Here is a 17,882-nt window from a genome sequence, read left to right as displayed (position 1 = left end):
ATTTATGCTTGCCTTTTTTAATGCCTACTTGTGAATCACAAGATTTGGGTCTTTCAAATTAAGCCAGCTTCTGATTAGCAGGTTTGTATAATGGATAAAATGATGGGGTTTCGGCCACAAAATGGGTGTTACTTTATCAGCAAAATCATAGGCAAGTTGGGAGCTCATAGTGACCCTGCTTGCTTGTTCCTTTTAGGATGTGATTCCTAACTTCTACAGTCCCAAATTGCCTTCCCCTGCTTTTAAAAATGTTTTGTTATCTCTCCTAAAACATCAAAGAGGGAATATTTAAATTTTTAATTCCCAGCCCCTAAATATGCATAATAGGGAGTGTAGCTCATTTTAGGATATACGTGCGGTGTTGAAAAGTTTTACATAAATCAATTTAAAATGCAGTGGCAGAAATATTTATCTAAATCAACCTGGTAGTAAATTATTTTTGTAAGCAAACAAACTACCCTGTCAGGTAATTGTCACCTTAAAATTATTCATTTTATGATTTCTTATATTTATGTGGGGTTTGGGGTTTGGAGTTTTTTGTTTTTTGTTTTCTTTTATTTCTTGCACATGGCATATTTGAATATTCAGCAATATTTTTTCCTAATGACCTTCATTATTTTGAATAGGAAAATAAATACTGTAAATTTTTAATAGTGACTTTAGGAAGCAACATAATAAATTTGCTTCATAACATTGCAGTATGAAAACACATACTCATTTGGGTTAAGAAATTTAGGAAACGTAAAGTTTCGTAGCATAAATTCTTCTTTTTAAAGAAAATAATGTTATTTGCCTTTGACAGGGGTTTTTATGGTGCTGTCCTGTCTTAAACCTATTATGCTGAGTTCAGTTTGAACCTTATTTTTATTTTTTTTAAATACAGAAACATGATTATGAATACAAATTGTTGGACTTTGCTACTATACATGAGCCCTCAGAAATTGTAGAGGTGTACACAGTATTTTACCACTAAATGGCCCAGATTGGGCTATTTTTGTACCTTTCTGTGCACCCCCATTTGCTGCCATTTGAATTTGTTGTGGTGACTCTTTTGCCGTATTTTTATGTTTCACTCACTGAAGTGTGAGCCTCAGGGTGTTTCCAGGTTCTTTGGGTGAAGGAAAGTGAGGAGTTTGCCACTCAAAGGGCTATTTGTGTTCACATTTGTTTGTGATAAATGTTAAATAGCAGGGTTGGGGGTGGGCTGGAATAAAGAAACCCATCAGAATTAGATTATTGAAGAAATGCTGTGGGACTGAACCATAGCAGGAGGAATGGAAAAGAAGGAACAAATTCAAGAGATGTTTGAGGGAGTATTGACAGGAATTCATCAGTTATGGAAGAGACAGACAAGAAAAGTTACATTTTTAGTTAAAGCCACTTGCTGTATGTTTTTATTACAAAACTAATACCTAGCTACTACAGAAAAAGTAGAAGATACAGGCATAAGGAAAAACATAAAGTTATCCATAAATTTAATCACCTAGAGATGACCACCTTAAGGATCCTGATTGTCCCTCTTTATACATACACATATGCATGCACATGTGTCTGTATGTATATATGTGTGTATGCATGTATGTCTTACATTTATTCATGTGCTGAACATAGCATTTAATTCCCTATTGAGGTGTATTTAGGCTTTATACAACTTTTGCTAGTACAAATAATATGAATGTAAACATTATTATAGTTAAATAGTTGTACATATCCTTATTTCCTAAAATCCTTAAAAGTGAAATTACTGGATCAAAAAAGACATTTGTGTTTTACAGATGATTGCTAGATATTTCCACATTCTGCAATTCACAATGTCCTTAAGAAAGACTATGCCAATTTATGCTTCAAATAACAGCCTTTCAGCCTAGGTGATTAGGTATGTGGTAATACTATTAACTGAGTGAAACTCCCTAGGAGGAGAACCTGGCTTAGGGGAAGATGCTTGGTTCAGATTGGAATATTATAACTGAATTATTTTCTTTAGCTCCTTTGATACTCAAATCCCTTGTGTGATAATGACAACAACAATAAAATAATAATAGCTTACATTCATCATACTGTTATTGTGTGCCAAGACCTTCTCATGAATTATTTTACTTAATCCTCACAACCCTGTGAATTAAGTGGTAAAATTAGACCCCATTTTATAGAGCAGAAAATTGAGGTTTAACGAACTTCAGTAATCTGCCCAACGTTACAAGGCTGATAAACGGTAGAATAGATATTCAAATTAAAACCCAGACTTCTTAACAAATAGATCTTAAAAGTCCAGTGGAGGAAATGAGGTTACAGTAACTAAGTAGTAGTCTCAAGAAAATATGGTAAAGAGCTATTAAAAAAGGGTCGTAGACAGTCAGTTCAAAAGCAGTTGGTCTGTTTTCCCAGCCTCCTACTAATTCATCTTGTTCTGTTATTTATTATTTTTCCTATTTTAAATATTGTCCCCTTTTCAAATCCAAACCAGTATTTCTCTTCATCAATGAAGAATTCCTTGACAACCCTACTTCAACTCTTGTTCTCCACGTGGATCCCACTTGATGTCTGCCCGTCAATGACCTTTATCACGTGCTATTTTGCACTAATAGTTATTTTTGGATACCAGGTTTTCCCAAATGTGCTTGGAGACATTTAAGGCAAGTGCTTTCAATAAAGTTTATAAGACCTTTTGGTAGTTACCATGGAGCAGGCATTGGGCTGAATGTATTCTGTTTCACTTGTACTGCCTACTGTCCTGTGAGATTAATACCATTATTACCTGCAGTTTGTAGAGGAAGAATCTTGAGGCTCAGAAACTTAATTCAAGTTCACATAGATAAATGCCTATACGGGATATAATCATTTTATTGGTATACAGAAGTGCTTGAGCGTGTCTTGAAAGACAAGTAGTATTTGAATGGGCACCAAAAAAAAATAGGAGAAAGGACTTTCCCATTGGAGAGAATTGTATAAGGAATGGAGAATAGAATGTAGGGCAGTGCTCAGCAATAGCTAATAAATAGTCCAACAGATTTGGTCATCAGTGTCATTGGGAGGAACCTTGAAAGCAGCCCCTGGGAATGTGAACTTTTCTCCTACCTTGGGAAGCCACTGAAGGTCATGGTGCATGGTAGGGTAACTATGGGCAGTTTGAAAGTGGAAGACTAATGTAATGATTCTCACTTTGGGATCCGATTTACAAGGATATCACAGAGATGGTTAAGAGGATTCAAGAAAGCTTAGTGAAGCCCATTTCTTCACCTATCAGTAAGTTTCACAGGCGAAATGAAACATCAGATTAATATGCTTTTTTGTAGGAATCACATCAACTCTGTATGATAACACTGGTTCTCTGTTCTTCTTCAAAACTCTGGTCATCATTGACTGACTTTTCAACCCTAACTTAAGAGAGGGAAAGGAATGATTACTTAAAAGCTTTTTTTTGTTCAGAAATCAAAATAATTGCCCATTGGAAGTAATTAAAAAAGAATGTTGTTGTCTAACAGAGTAATTCAAGGAAGAGTTGCTCCAATTCTGACAAGTCAATAGTGGCAGAATGGAAAGGAGTAGATGGTTCTTAATGATGGAAAGAAAGACTAAAATTGATGAAAATGTTACAGCATGAACCTTGGGAGTATTGAGTTTTGTATTTTTTTAATGACACCAGCTATGAAGAATGAGGAGAAAATTAAAAGTTAACATTTGAAGAGAAAGTGCATAAATGTTAAATAGGAGCCAGATCATATCACTGAAATTTATGTTATGTCAAAAAATATATCTTAGGCTGAGGGGAAAAAAACAGGAACCTTTTTTTCAGAGTCCTTATTCAAGTATCAGATACATAAGCCAGAATTTTATTTGTTTTGTTTCAGCTTTGACTGAACTACCCTAAAAGCAGGTTTGACGTATATATGAAAATTAAACTTTCAAATTAGGTATATTTCAAATCTAATGTTTTAAAAATAAATTCAGACCTTTTTTGGGAAATTCTCTATTTCAATTAAGAGCTCATCTTTTTGCTAACTGGTTTAATGGGTTGTCTAGAATTTTATACTTTTATCTTCATTCTTGTTTTACTTTTCTGCCCCCTTCTCAAATTCTCCTTCTGAAAATATTTTTTCAAATGTGAGATCTCCTTGCTCAACAACCTATTTAAGTCAGAACCATTTGTATCTACTCTGGCCAGGTTGTCATTTGATAATCTTGTTATGGACCAAATGATTGGTAGCCTAAGAAAAACCACCAAATCCACGTGTGCCCTAAAGTTAGTGGCTTTGAAAAAGCAGAAAAGAGGTAAACATAAAAACCATTACAGACAAATGATTTACACTTTTTTATCTGATTAAATTATAAACAAAATTGAAAAATAAAGATCATTTACCAGTAATTTGAGTATTCCTTCCAAGTTCAGAAAATTTTAATGGAAACTTTTCTCCAGGTTTAGGCAAATAATTTTCTTTATGTGTAACCTTTAGAAACTCTGGTAGAGGTGTGTAACTTCTTAATGACTAAGTGGCAAAAATTTACTCAAGCAAAAAATTTCTTGATAGCTATTTTATGTCCTATTATTACCCCAGTATTGGAACGCACAAATTTTTGGCTAAGGTATTGAGTCTGTTAAATAAACTGGAGCCTCTAGAGAGAATTCAAAAGCAGTAACAGTTTGGAAGTTAGGAATAGTAACATTTAAAAGATTATTATGTTTTTTTTTTCTTTCAGCAAATGTAAGTATCAGAAACCACACTTTGAAAATAAACATATTGGGGATACATACGTGCACACACATATGTCTTTTAAAATATATTTCTTTTTTAAAACCCGTCTTTGAATCAAGTGGATGTAATGTGCTACTTTTAGAATGGAAAATGCATTTACTGGCACGTCTCTGTTCAAATTTATTTTCCATGTTTTCTTTAATAAGACCAATGTTAACTTAGCAGGAAAAGTTACTTACAGTGCCAGCTGAGGTTCTTTTCACTTTACACAAAGTAGATGTTATTAAGCTGGGGAGAAAGATTAATGCATTTCCTGCTAATTCCATAGAGGAGAACATGTATCTTTATTAATGTTAATGGTGGGGGCCTCTCATAATGTTATAGAATAATCTGCTTTAGCAAAGGTTTTCTTCTAAAGAACTTCATAACATTTAAAGGTTAATATGTTAGGTAAAGAACAATATCTTAAGACAAGTGTTTTTATTACAGGACATGATGGGATGGTTTATATTAAATTATATGATGATTTGAATGGGAAAGAAGAAAAAGTGCATCGCTTCTTGCCCTCAACTTTAATGCCTTTAATCAAATAATGACCTTCTGGAAAATAGTTAATTTTAAGCATTTGGAAAGATCAATACCACTTTGCCACCAAAAAATGGTCTAGATGATGACATTTGATGTATTTAAAGTATCATTTCACCCTTTTAACCTAGTAAATAATTTAAAATGCTTTCAGTATTGCTTTGCCATTGTTTTGTTTCTCACTGCACAGTGTTATGATTCTTCATAAAAAAAGGTCACAAGTGGGTGTGTGAAGCATTTAGACCTCACACCTAGAAATGGGGTTGTATCTCCATTAGGTCTTGGGTGTTTCTGCATTAGGACCCCTGCCCCAAAAGTTATATGTTTAAATAGTACCTTTGAGGCAGAGTGTGCATAAAACATATGAAAATAGAACCCTTCTGTAACTATACTGTTGTAATGTTGTTTTAGTTGTTTTTTCAGACAGAAAAAGGGGTGGTTTAAAACATTATTAGTCACTTTGCATCTTTGTGATATCTTTAAACCGTTATGCTAAAGGTGAAGGATTTGGTAGCTCTGACAATTAGAACCCATTTTCCCCCAGCTTGTAGAACACACTGGTATGAAATTACCCTTGAGTGCCCGACAGCTTTGTTTAAAAAAAAAAAAAAAAAAAAAAAAAATTGGCCGGCTCCTATTAGTGGCATGTTTGTGGGCAGATTAAAAACTGTCTCATTAGCAATAAGTAACACTTACAGATTCTTAAAAAGTAGAAATTATTGCTGGATGATAAATGCGAGCTTTATAGTTAGTGTTGTTGAAAATGTACTCATTCAATGGCCTGGTGTAGTTTAGCTACAAATACTGAATTGTTTGTTAGAAGTACTAATCTTAATGGATTATGTACTTAACTTGTTCCTACTACTTGCTTAAATGTAATTCATGCTTTCCACTAAAATGTTTGTATCAAATACTTTCCTATTTAGATTGATTTCTTTTAATATCATAAATTATTATACTATATGCCCCAGAGATTGGAACAAAATATTCCTGCAAATAACACATAAAAGATGAGGGTGAGGGGGAATAAATACAGACTATAAAATGTTTTGCTTTTAGAACTCAAATTACCATTCTATTTTTTCAGATGTATTTTCCTTCTTAGTTGGAGTAAGAATTATTTGTCATTTTCTTTCTCTTTTTACAGCTCTTAGTTTTAAAATGTATATGTACATAATGATAATATATACATATATGTATATTGCATTAAATGACTTTTTTTCTCAGAAAATACCAAAGTCTGTTTCCTCCTGGAAAAGTAGTTATGTTACATACTCCCAGCTTTGTCACAGAACAGGCCTTGTTAGGGGTTCTCTTTTTATGCATGTGAGGCTTTATAAAGTACAATAAATTCATTTATGAAAGGAGGTTACTTTCTTGACTCAATTAAAATCATTGTGCACCCCTTATCTGTTAAAATGTTAGAAGCGAATTGACTTGAATTAAATGTTCTAAAAAGAGTGGAGTGGAAATCAGAGATTGCGTTTGGTTGGAAATTAGCAGCTGAGAGATGAAGGTGCCAGGATTTTTATTTAAATGTGGTACAACAAGATTTTGTCAGTAAAGCACATCATTAGAATATTGAGTTGAGAACTGCTAATTTTTCCTTTAAAATGAGCATACAGTCATGTGTTTCATGGACCATAATAAATTGCCATTGTGTTATCATTGAGTTTGTTTTGCTTTTTTGCAGTACTGATTTGGCAGTTATTCTGCATTTTTTTTCCTTTTTTTTTTTTTCAATCTTACATTTCTTTAATAGTTCCCTAACCAAAACCAGTCAAAAGAATGTTACTTATTTCATGCAGTCTTAGGTTTAGCATCTTTTGCACCATTTTCTTGCTTACGGTAGCAAGACATTTGCAGATGGTTCTTGGTTACTATAAAGTACATAACAGTATTTCCTTTGTGGCAGATGGATTTAAGACTTTTAGTTCTCAATAAATGTAGGTTTACAATACATAACTTTACAGGATTTGTGTTGTATATAACAGGTTTGAACATATTATCTCAGAATTCATCTGCATGGCATTTTCAGCTTATTCAGGGTCCATGCCAGTTTTTTTAAGTAATACGGGGAGCACTGTGATTGATCGCAACAGCTCAAGGCGTGATTTTGAATAGAAACAAAGGGTTTAGAACAAAAGGTGTCAAATTAAACTTTGTCAGTTTGAAAAGTAGTAACATCCTGAAAGTTTTACTAATTTATTTACATGTGGCTACTGTTTATATTTTGCCCTCTTTATATGCAGTGTAATGTTGCTTGGCAAATTTACTACATTTAAAGTTTAGGTTGTTCCTTGTACCATTTTAGTTTTCTGAGAATGAATCGGTCTCATTATTTTAAGGCTGTTAGTCCCCTGTCTTTTCTACTGTTCAAAATAGTTGTGAGCTAATTTAATTTAGAGAACAGTTCCCTGTTCCTTCCTATGGTCTTATGTATATCAAGTCCCAGAGACCTCTCTTAAAAATGTAATTATGTTTTGTTTTGTTTTTTGTTGGTGTTTTTTTTTTCTTTTTGCAACAAAGCACTGCATTTCATTCTTCATCTCTGCTCCCCCACATAAGTCTATGCAGTTATCACTTACAAACTAGTACAGTACTTTGGGGAATCATTAGTTTTGTCAGATATTAAAAATATTGTGACATATTCATTTTCTTCCCTAGTTTATTTGTTCTAACAGTATCACTTGTGGAAAACTGACCTAGAAAAAGGTATTGAAGTATTAGAAAGCATTTGGCTTCTTTAGTCATTTTCTGCAAAACATAAATCAGATTACTGTCATTATTAATAGAGTAACAATCAATAGGATTTGAGGTAGTCAAAATATTCCAAGGTATTTAAATAGCATTAGAATAAATTATCTTATTTTTGCCAGTGTAAATTGGGAATGAGCCAATTTATTTCTACACTGACAGAGAGCTAATGTGTCAAAATGTCTGTTTTCCATTATTTTTTAAGAGCAATGCACATCAAGAGAAGCAACGCCCCCCCCTTTACGTTTTTTTGGAATACCCTTTAGAGCTAACAGTTCCCAGCTGCACCGTTAAATATTTTTCTAAGAAGCATCTGATTTCAGTCTCTTAAAATCATCGCATTTCTTGAAAGGCTAGTGGAGACAGGCTTCAACTTATAATTCATCAAAGTATTTTTAGATAAGGAATTAGAAGTATTATTTAAGGGCAGAGGTTAATAGCAAACTACTGGAAATGTTATGTTAGTCATGGGCAATTAATAAAAATAAGGATCCGTCTCGTAAGTCTAGAGACACGGAAGTGACAATAAGAGCAAAATATTTGTTGAATGAGTCGGGGCTCTTTTTCTGAAATATTTGTTAAACCAGCATGAGTGTGATTGTTTAGGAATTAGCTATCATTATTAGCCATTTTAAAAGAACTAATGATTTTCTTTTCCAAAGAACATCTGTGATCCCCATGTTTTTTCACATATATCCAAGTGCTAACTGATCTCTGCATTACTTTAAAAAGTTTCTAAAGGATGTGAAAATCACTGGAGTTTTCAGCTCTCTCCAAGAAGCTTTTCTTACATGAATCATTCTTAATTTAACTTTTAGCAATTTTTAGTTACAAGCATTTATTTCTAAAAAAAATTCTTAGATGCTCAATGTGTAGTATTTATTGCAATAGTAGAATACTAGCCAAGTTTAAAAAAAAAAAATCTGCTCTGTTCTTCGTGAACCTCTAACTTCTTTTGAAAGGTATATAAAACCGTGTGATCTGCTGTGTTCGGGTAGAGGGGTCCTGTCAATTATGATAGCTAAAGGAGGCAGACAAGAGAGAGAGGGAAAGTAATCTCACCCACAGTTAATATTCAAGCCTACCGGAAGATAATATATCTAAAACCTACATAGCAACAAAATTTAAAGGTAAAATATAAAGAATAGCTTAGTTGTAGGAAAATGTATATTTTCAGAGCTTAATTCAGATGGCAAATATTTACCAGTAAGAGCTAAGTAAACATCTCCAGGGCACCATATGCACGTGGGTCTCAGATACTTCAAATGTTCACATACAGTTTTATAGTTAATATATTCACATAAATAGAACTGAAATATGTCATATTATAGTATTCTGGAAATAAACATAGAATTGCCATGGTTAGAAGAGAAGCAAGTTCAGTGACACTGCAGTCACAATGATTTTTATGTTTTATTTAGCTAACAGTCTTTCAGGTAAATCTTCAGTTTACTGCCTGCTGTCTTAACCTTGAATTATGCATTCAGTGGTATCAAATGAGTGCATGGTTACAAGACCATCCCATGCATATATTTACTTAATTAAAAGACCTGTTGAGTAGGAATACTAGTAGATGTCATGAGATATAGCACTCGTCACGATGAGCTGGTTAACAGATAGGCCTTGGGAAGCGAATAAGTCAGTTTTCTACCTTTTCTTTTAAAATATTTCAAGTAGGCCACTTTTGGGAGAACAGACCATGCTGCTTTCCACTACATATTGCAGTCAAAGAAGAATCTTCTCTCTGATGGTTTCAGTTTGAGAAGGGAAGGAAAGTTATGCCATCCTCTGGCCTCACGCCTGGTAACATAAGAAACAAAACCTTCCTTGGCTAGATCTAAAAATTTCATAATAAAAAAAAATTGTACTTCCATTTTCATCCAATTAATTTATTTAAAATTTCCAAGAAATGTCTTTGTCTTAGATCGAGTTCCCTAAATGCAGAGCCTACGATGGGGAGTCAGGTGGTGATGATTTAGTGGGGGCCCTAGGAAGAAAGGAGGAGGATAGGGAAGAGAAAGAGGTCCCGTAAGGATGTGGTCTCAGGCAAAATCTAGCCCTAGATTGATGGGGGAGGGAGCAAGAATGGGGATGACTGTCTCTGGAGAGTAAATTGAAGGGTAGAGTAAGTTGTCGGTTTTCAGAAACAGGGGCAGGGACTTTGTGCCACTGGGTCAGCCAGTCACTGGCCACCCGGAGTGAGGAGATCAGTGAAGAAGTGTAGAGATGGCTTCAAGACATTTTTCCAGAGCAGAGTGCAGGTGAGAGGTATTAGCAGGCAGCAGAACGGCTGAGGGATAGCTGCCTTGGCTGGTGGGGGTCTGGATGGGACACCTTCACTCTCCCCCTTCATTCCATTGTTTAGTGTCCATCATTGCAGCCAAGGTGAAGACTTGAGATGACTGGAAAATGTATTCTCATGATCATTCAGTTCTTGATAGATAACCTCAGGGTAAAAACTGGGCCTTGGAAACATCAGAGAGGTTCAGATTTTGGCAGTCATTGGACATTTCCTTCTCTCTTAGCCTAAGAAACCTATTAAATTCTTGCCTGACAAATCATATGCTCCCACTGCAGCAGGCAGAAAAATAGGACTCCAGTGTCTCTTTTTGGAGAGTTCTTTCATAGCAAATTCCTTTAATGCCCATTCTAATCATTATGCCTTATACTGGACAACATTCTTGGTGGTACAATTGCACATGTCCTTTCTGTTTCATACGTGTACACACACATAAATGTTCACACATGGTTTTCTTTCAAATCTAAAAACTGCAAACTTAGGAAATCCTTTTAGAAAAAAAAATATTTCTAAAATCTGTCCTGCCCCTTAAGCACTTCAGTATCTTCAAATGGTCAGCCACTCATCAGACAGGAAAGTTGTGTAAGACTGAAGCACATCAACTTTGTTTTTCTCCTATTTCATATATTAAAAAATCTGTGATAAATGCTCTCTTACCCTCAAAGAGTCGGAAAAAATATGTCCCTCCTTTGAGATGCAAATCTGAACTTTGATTAGAAACAGAGTCTGCCTCCTTGACAGCCACAGATAACCCCTCTTAACAAGTTAAAAAAAAAAAAATTTAAGCAGATTGGCATGTTCTGAGCTTATGAAAAGTTAATTCAGAGGGTTTTCCTTTTAGCTCCTAAAGGAAAATGCCAGCCCCCTTCATAGGCACAAACTGACCTATTATGCCCTTGTCTCTAAGGGATGGTTATGCGAGCTGTTACGCTGGAAAGAAGATCCTTCTCCAGAAAACAGAACCCTGTGGGAGAACCTCTCCATGATCCGAAGGTTCCTCAGTCTTCCTCAGCCAGAACGTGATGCCATATATGAACAGGAGAGCAACGCAGTGCATCACCATGGCGACAGGCCGCCCCACATTATCCATGTTCCAGCAGAGCAGATTCAGGTTCGTTTACTTTGGCCAATTCAATATAGCAATAAGTAAATAAAGCTTTAAACTTACCAGGGAAATTAGCGTTTCTCTTCCTCCTGCCAGTCTAAACATAGGCTTTTTTGCAAGAGATAACAATACACTGCCATCTTGCTCAGGGGAATAAAATGAAAATGAACGTACTTTTCCAACATATGTATTGTGTTCCTCTTTCCTCATCCCCAACCCCAAAGCAACAGGAACGCCCTTTTACACTCCTTGTTTGGCAAATGTCTCTTTGTTGGTATTGGGTTTTGTGTTAAGAGCTTAAAATTTTGTATGTTTTCAAAATCACAATTTAAACCACCACCTATTTTTTAATTAATACCACAGTGCCCCTGAGGAAAAGAGCTACCGCTGTTGCTGTAAAGGAAGTTTGTAGAATCACAGTTTTATACATTGGATTCTGTCCAGAAAGAGGGGAGGGAGGCTTAATTGGAATCTTGCTTTACAGTCCTTGGGCCTTCCTTCACCTTGTATTTAATAGCTGTCTCCCCACACTTTACAGAATGTAGGTTAGGGGTGAGTCATATCTGTTTGTCTTTCCTTTAGAGCCCCTCTCCCACCACCCTTGGGAAAGGAGAGTCTAGAGGCGTTTTCTTACCAGGCCTGCCGACCCCTGCACCATGGCTCGGTGCTGCTCCTCAGGTGAGCGGGCACAGTTACCTATGCCAGCAAGGGACACAGGGGGTGACCTAAAGACCTGCTCCCCAGGTCAGGATTTTCAGACCTGCAGAGGCCATACTGACCATGGTCATGGCCAGAGCTGACTGTGCCAGCAGATGCAGCCTTATGCTTTATCATGTCATGGGACTTGTCACCATTCATCTCCTGAAGACACTCTCCTGTGAATTTAGATGGAAAAGTTCTGGGATCAGGTAGTCGTTGGAGCTCTTAGGGCCCCAGTTGCTTAGGAAGCGTGTTGTCATTGAACTTGAGCTGTATAGCTTATTTTTGTTAAAGGGGATGATTTTAGCTTTCTCTTTCAAAAAAAAATGCCATTGCCTTCCAGAGTCCTAAAATTCTACCACTGTTGAATCACCTGCATTCTGCAAATTTTTAATATTTCTGTGAGAAATTATATATGTGTGTGTATAGATATATACGTATAACTAAAAACAATAATGGAGTTGTTTATCTCCCAGGACAAAAAACTTCTCAAGTATGTGTTAAAGATAAAACAAGTTGACAAAGAGCTTCCCTTTAGGATATCAAGCACTAAAATAATCGTGAAAGCCTGAAAAACTTTCTGTTTAGCAAAACGAAAAGAGAAAGATATATGTTAATTAATTTAAAAACTACTTATTTGAAAATGCAAATTGTTAATAAAATTGCTTCTTAGGGGTATGAAAGGAAATGCATAGAAATGTTATCAGCATTCTAATATTTTGCCACTTAGGTTGATTTGCTTTGCTGATAAGAATTATGGATATCGAGTGTACAGTATGTGCATGTGTGACATATTTATGTATAATTGTGCATGGAAATTATAGCACATATACATATACTAATTATGAAAAAGTGTCTGTATACACTAAATTTAAATCCTAATCACATCTGAGTTCACTATAGACAAAACAATTCGCTAGCCGTCGTATGGTGGACTGAACCTTTTGAGGTAAGGAAAAAGCTTGCAGTGTCAGCCTAGTGCAATTTGGTAAGAAATTGTGTGTGTATTAAATTGGAACTGTCTGATAGAAAATTCACAAATGTGAGAATATCAGAAATCCTTTAGTCTCATGACAGATAACACTGAGTAAGAGCATAAGCTCATCTTCTTCCTGGCCATCCGATGAGACGGAGCAGAGCACAAATTTCTTTCCCCACTGCTCTGTAGCTCACCTTTCTAAAATGTCTTTGAAATCCTTGCCTCTCAATCTTCATTTTAAATCTTTGTTAATTATTTACATCATCATGTGATGTGCTGTCTTCGCCTTTGATGCGTATCCTTCTAGTGAAGTTTATGGCTACATTTTCAGAGCACTGAGCTTTCACTTCCTCCTCTGATCTGTGATAAGGAAGTGCAGTAGCCCCCAAAGCTCTATTAATTCGTCCCTTCCTAGTTCATACCATTTTGATTTTTTTTGTAAATGCTGTGGGCCATTTAGCTGGCCTACCTTTTCATTCTAAATCTTCATCCCTATCAAAAAAGCTATATGTAGGACCCTGGATCACATGTTTCCTGATTCTAGACGGCTTTGTGTGGAACTCCACGATAGCAGAGCTCTGATTGTCTCCTTGTTTCTTTCCAGCAACAGCAGCAGCAACAGCAACAGCAGCAGCAGCAGCAGCAGGCGCCGCCGCCTCCACAGCCACAGCAGCAGCCACAGGCGGGCCCTCGGCTCCCCCCACGGCAACCCACGGTGGCCTCTCCAGCAGAGTCAGATGAGGAGAACCGGCAGAAGACGCGGCCACGAACAAAAATTTCAGTGGAAGCCTTGGGAATCCTCCAGAGTTTCATACAAGACGTAGGCCTGTACCCTGACGAAGAGGCCATCCAGACTCTGTCTGCCCAGCTCGACCTTCCCAAGTACACCATCATCAAGTTCTTTCAGAACCAGCGGTACTATCTCAAGCACCACGGCAAACTGAAGGACAATTCCGGTTTAGAGGTCGATGTGGCAGAATATAAAGAAGAGGAGCTGCTGAAGGATTTGGAAGAGAGTGTCCAAGATAAAACTACTAACACCCTTTTTTCAGTGAAACTAGAAGAAGAGCTGTCAGTGGAAGGAAACACAGACATTAATGCTGATTTGAAAGACTGAGATACAAGTATTTGTTTCATTCAACAGTGCCACTGGTATTTACTAACAAAACGAAAAGTCCACCTTGTATTCTCTCAGAAAACCTTTGTTGTTCATTGTTTGGCCAATGAATCTTCAAAAACTTGCACAAACAGAAGAGTTGGAAAAGGATAATGCAGACTGCACTAAATGTTTTACTCTGTTTTACAAACTGCTTGGCAGCCCCAGGTGAAGCATCAAGGATTGTTTGGTATTAAAATTTGTGTTCACGGGATGCACCAAAGTGTGGACCCCGTAAGCATGAAACCAGTGATTTTTTTTTTTTTCTTTTTTTTTTTTTAGTTCTTATTCTGGAGCCTCAAACAAGCATTATACCTTCTGTGATTATGATTTCCTCTCCTATAATTATTTCTGTAGCACTCCACACTGATCTTTGGAAACTCGTCCCTTATTTAAAAAAAAAAAAGAAAAAAAAAGAGTTTGTTACTCTATTGTATGTTACAAAAGAACTATAGACTGTGGAATGCAGTTTAAAGATGACATATGCCAACAAATGCCTTGTATTATATGGCACTGCCGTAATTCAAATTTGTTTTATTTTGGAAATAAAAGTTCACCGTAATTTTTTTTCATTCTCATTATTACATGATTTTTTTAAAAAAAGGAAAAGAAAATGTGAAACACAATTTAGTCCTCATTATTTATTTGTAGATCCTGCAGCATCATGTTGTAATTAATTTTTTGGAAGTTTCCGTTAAATGTAATATTGCTTCTCTTGTTACCATACTGATTCTTTTCTATTTATAAATGTATTTTGATGGGCAGTAAAACAAAGTGTCTTAAAAGTTTTAAATAGAGAAAATGTGCTTTACACAGTTGCCTATAAAAAGTGCTCTATGTTATCCAAGCAATTCATACTATAAGCTTCACTCTTATTGTTGTATGCAATTTTTACTATCATGCAAATAAGCTTAGGTAAATAAAACTAATAGATCACCTTAGAAAATTATGCAATTAATGTGAAAATAATTGATGTTTGCAATGTGTCTTCCTTTGGTTTACAATCAATTTTAAAGCTACATCTGTATAAAATTTCTGTATAAAGGTGTATTTCTTTTTTATGAGTTTATGGCTATGAAAACACCAGCTATTTTGTTACAGCTGGCTGTTTTTATAAGTGTATCACAATTTTCTTTATGCAGAAATGTTCTGACTAGGAGTGGTTATTGACTGTAACTACACAATTAAAATTGTTTGTATCGTATGACATGGTAGGGTTTGTCTGCNTTTTTTTTTTTTTCTTTTTTTTTTTTTAGTTCTTATTCTGGAGCCTCAAACAAGCATTATACCTTCTGTGATTATGATTTCCTCTCCTATAATTATTTCTGTAGCACTCCACACTGATCTTTGGAAACTCGTCCCTTATTTAAAAAAAAAAAAGAAAAAAAAAGAGTTTGTTACTCTATTGTATGTTACAAAAGAACTATAGACTGTGGAATGCAGTTTAAAGATGACATATGCCAACAAATGCCTTGTATTATATGGCACTGCCGTAATTCAAATTTGTTTTTATTTTGGAAATAAAAGTTCACCGTAATTTTTTTTCATTCTCATTATTACATGATTTTTTTAAAAAAAGGAAAAGAAAATGTGAAACACAATTTAGTCCTCATTATTTATTTGTAGATCCTGCAGCATCATGTTGTAATTAATTTTTTGGAAGTTTCCGTTAAATGTAATATTGCTTCTCTTGTTACCATACTGATTCTTTTCTATTTATAAATGTATTTTGATGGGCAGTAAAACAAAGTGTCTTAAAAGTTTTAAATAGAGAAAATGTGCTTTACACAGTTGCCTATAAAAAGTGCTCTATGTTATCCAAGCAATTCATACTATAAGCTTCACTCTTATTGTTGTATGCAATTTTTACTATCATGCAAATAAGCTTAGGTAAATAAAACTAATAGATCACCTTAGAAAATTATGCAATTAATGTGAAAATAATTGATGTTTGCAATGTGTCTTCCTTTGGTTTACAATCAATTTTAAAGCTACATCTGTATAAAATTTCTGTATAAAGGTGTATTTCTTTTTTATGAGTTTATGGCTATGAAAACACCAGCTATTTTGTTACAGCTGGCTGTTTTATAAGTGTATCACAATTTTCTTTATGCAGAAATGTTCTGACTAGGAGTGGTTATTGACTGTAACTACACAATTAAAATTGTTTGTATCGTATGACATGGTAGGGTTTGTCTGCTTATGTGAAGTAACTTTAAAGAAGAGTCAAAGGATGGCCCTCTCATTTAGGTGCATGTTAATACTTGATATTTTACTGATTTTAAAAAGAGCAATTGACAAGTTACTTGAAACACTGTAAATTGAAATCACAAACACATGCTCATTTTTAAATAGGTATGAAATTTCACAATGAAAATAACCTGTTTTGGTTAACATTTTGCTTAATAGAGATAGGATGGTCAAAAGACTGTCCAACAAAAACATAAATCCAGTCTCTAGCAGTTATGTTCTTAGAATGGATTCATCTATGCTTATTTCACAATACTTCATTTATAGCAATGCTTTTCCTTAACCTTATGTACAAATATTTCTAAAGGCCATTAATAGTAACAAAATGGAAAAAATGGACCTTCTGTATAAAAACCCCTTAGTGAGCTTTTTTTCACAAGTTATAAATGGAATAAGTTAATAACTGAGCTCATAAGTGTATGTCATAACTGTAAGAGCCACATGAAGAAAATAGGAATGACACACCTGGTATTTAAACACAATCTTCAAAATTCTTGCAACATTAAACATAGTAAAATGCCAGAATATAAAATGAGGTGTGCTAATGGTCACAGGATTGAGGCCAGCATTACAGTTTGGGGTGATTTTTCTTTCATTTGCTTCCTCGCTTTGTTTCCTAGATGCTAGTAGGGGTGTCTGGGTTGCTTGAGATACCATTCTGCAATTGCCCCTTCTCTCTCTGCCTACCATTTTCTCAGGCCCTGATGAGCTTATTGGTAGGCAACTGGGCTGCTTTACTGTTGACTGAACTTGTACTTTAGAAACTGAAATGGAGTCATTGAAAATAAAGCTTTAAAGTTCCATTTACTTTAGAAGCACAACTAAGCTCCTGTGAAGGCAGCTAGTTTGTTGCAAACTTAAAATTGTACTGAAAAGTTGCCACTTTTTATTAAGTAAGAAAACACAAACATTCTTGCTCACTAGAGTTCAGAAAAGTAATAATTTGAGCCAAAGGAATTTGAATTAAGAAAATACAAACTAGATTTCATGTATTTAAAAAATAGAAAATAAAATAGAAACTCGGATGCCATTAAGTTATCCTCTTCTTCTTTATATCCCCTAAGTTAAAGGGAAAAGGCTGGATATAGCAGAGAGTAGAATTGATATCCTTAATTTTTAACCAGCCCAACCCTTAGCACAAGGTGTCAAATAGGTATGAGATTTAGTAATTTTTTTGGAAGGAGAAATTGGGTTGCAAATAACTTTCCCATTCCTAATAACCTGAATTATTTTGAAATAATGTTTTCAGTGAAATGATGAATGTGTGTTTGATAATCAACATAACAATGCTAACGAAATTCCCACTTAGATTTTTTTAACTTTCAAAAGTCAGCATGGTTTTGATAATTCGATATTTTAAA

The 17,882-nt window shown here is 35.0% G+C and overlaps 1 protein-coding gene across 4 annotated transcripts in view; it reads left to right on the top strand.

Moving 5' to 3' along the window:
• SATB1 (SATB homeobox 1) overlaps positions 1 to 15,478 on the top strand; it is a 101,380-nt gene extending 85,902 nt beyond the window's left edge. The window contains exons 9-11 of one of the 4 annotated variants that reach the window (XM_017875893.1): positions 11,240 to 11,443; positions 12,020 to 12,115; positions 13,720 to 15,478. In XM_017875893.1, coding sequence (XP_017731382.1) covers positions 11,240 to 11,443; positions 12,020 to 12,115; positions 13,720 to 14,232 — 813 coding nt within the window. In that variant the 3' untranslated portion in view covers positions 14,233 to 15,478. Of the gene's footprint in view, positions 1 to 11,239; positions 11,444 to 12,019; positions 12,425 to 13,719 lie in introns of those variants that run through there. The other 3 variants (XM_017875890.1, XM_017875891.1, XM_017875892.1) reach the window with 3 other exon arrangements.
• Positions 15,479 to 17,882: the final 2,404 nt, after the last annotated feature.

Source organism: Rhinopithecus bieti, unplaced genomic scaffold, assembly GCF_001698545.2.
Source record: "Rhinopithecus bieti isolate Rb0 unplaced genomic scaffold, ASM169854v2 scaffold_8220, whole genome shotgun sequence".
In the NCBI taxonomy this organism is placed as follows: domain Eukaryota; kingdom Metazoa; phylum Chordata; class Mammalia; order Primates; family Cercopithecidae; genus Rhinopithecus; species Rhinopithecus bieti.
Note: the sequence above shows the minus strand (reverse complement) of the source record. Positions and strands in the feature narration are given on the sequence as shown.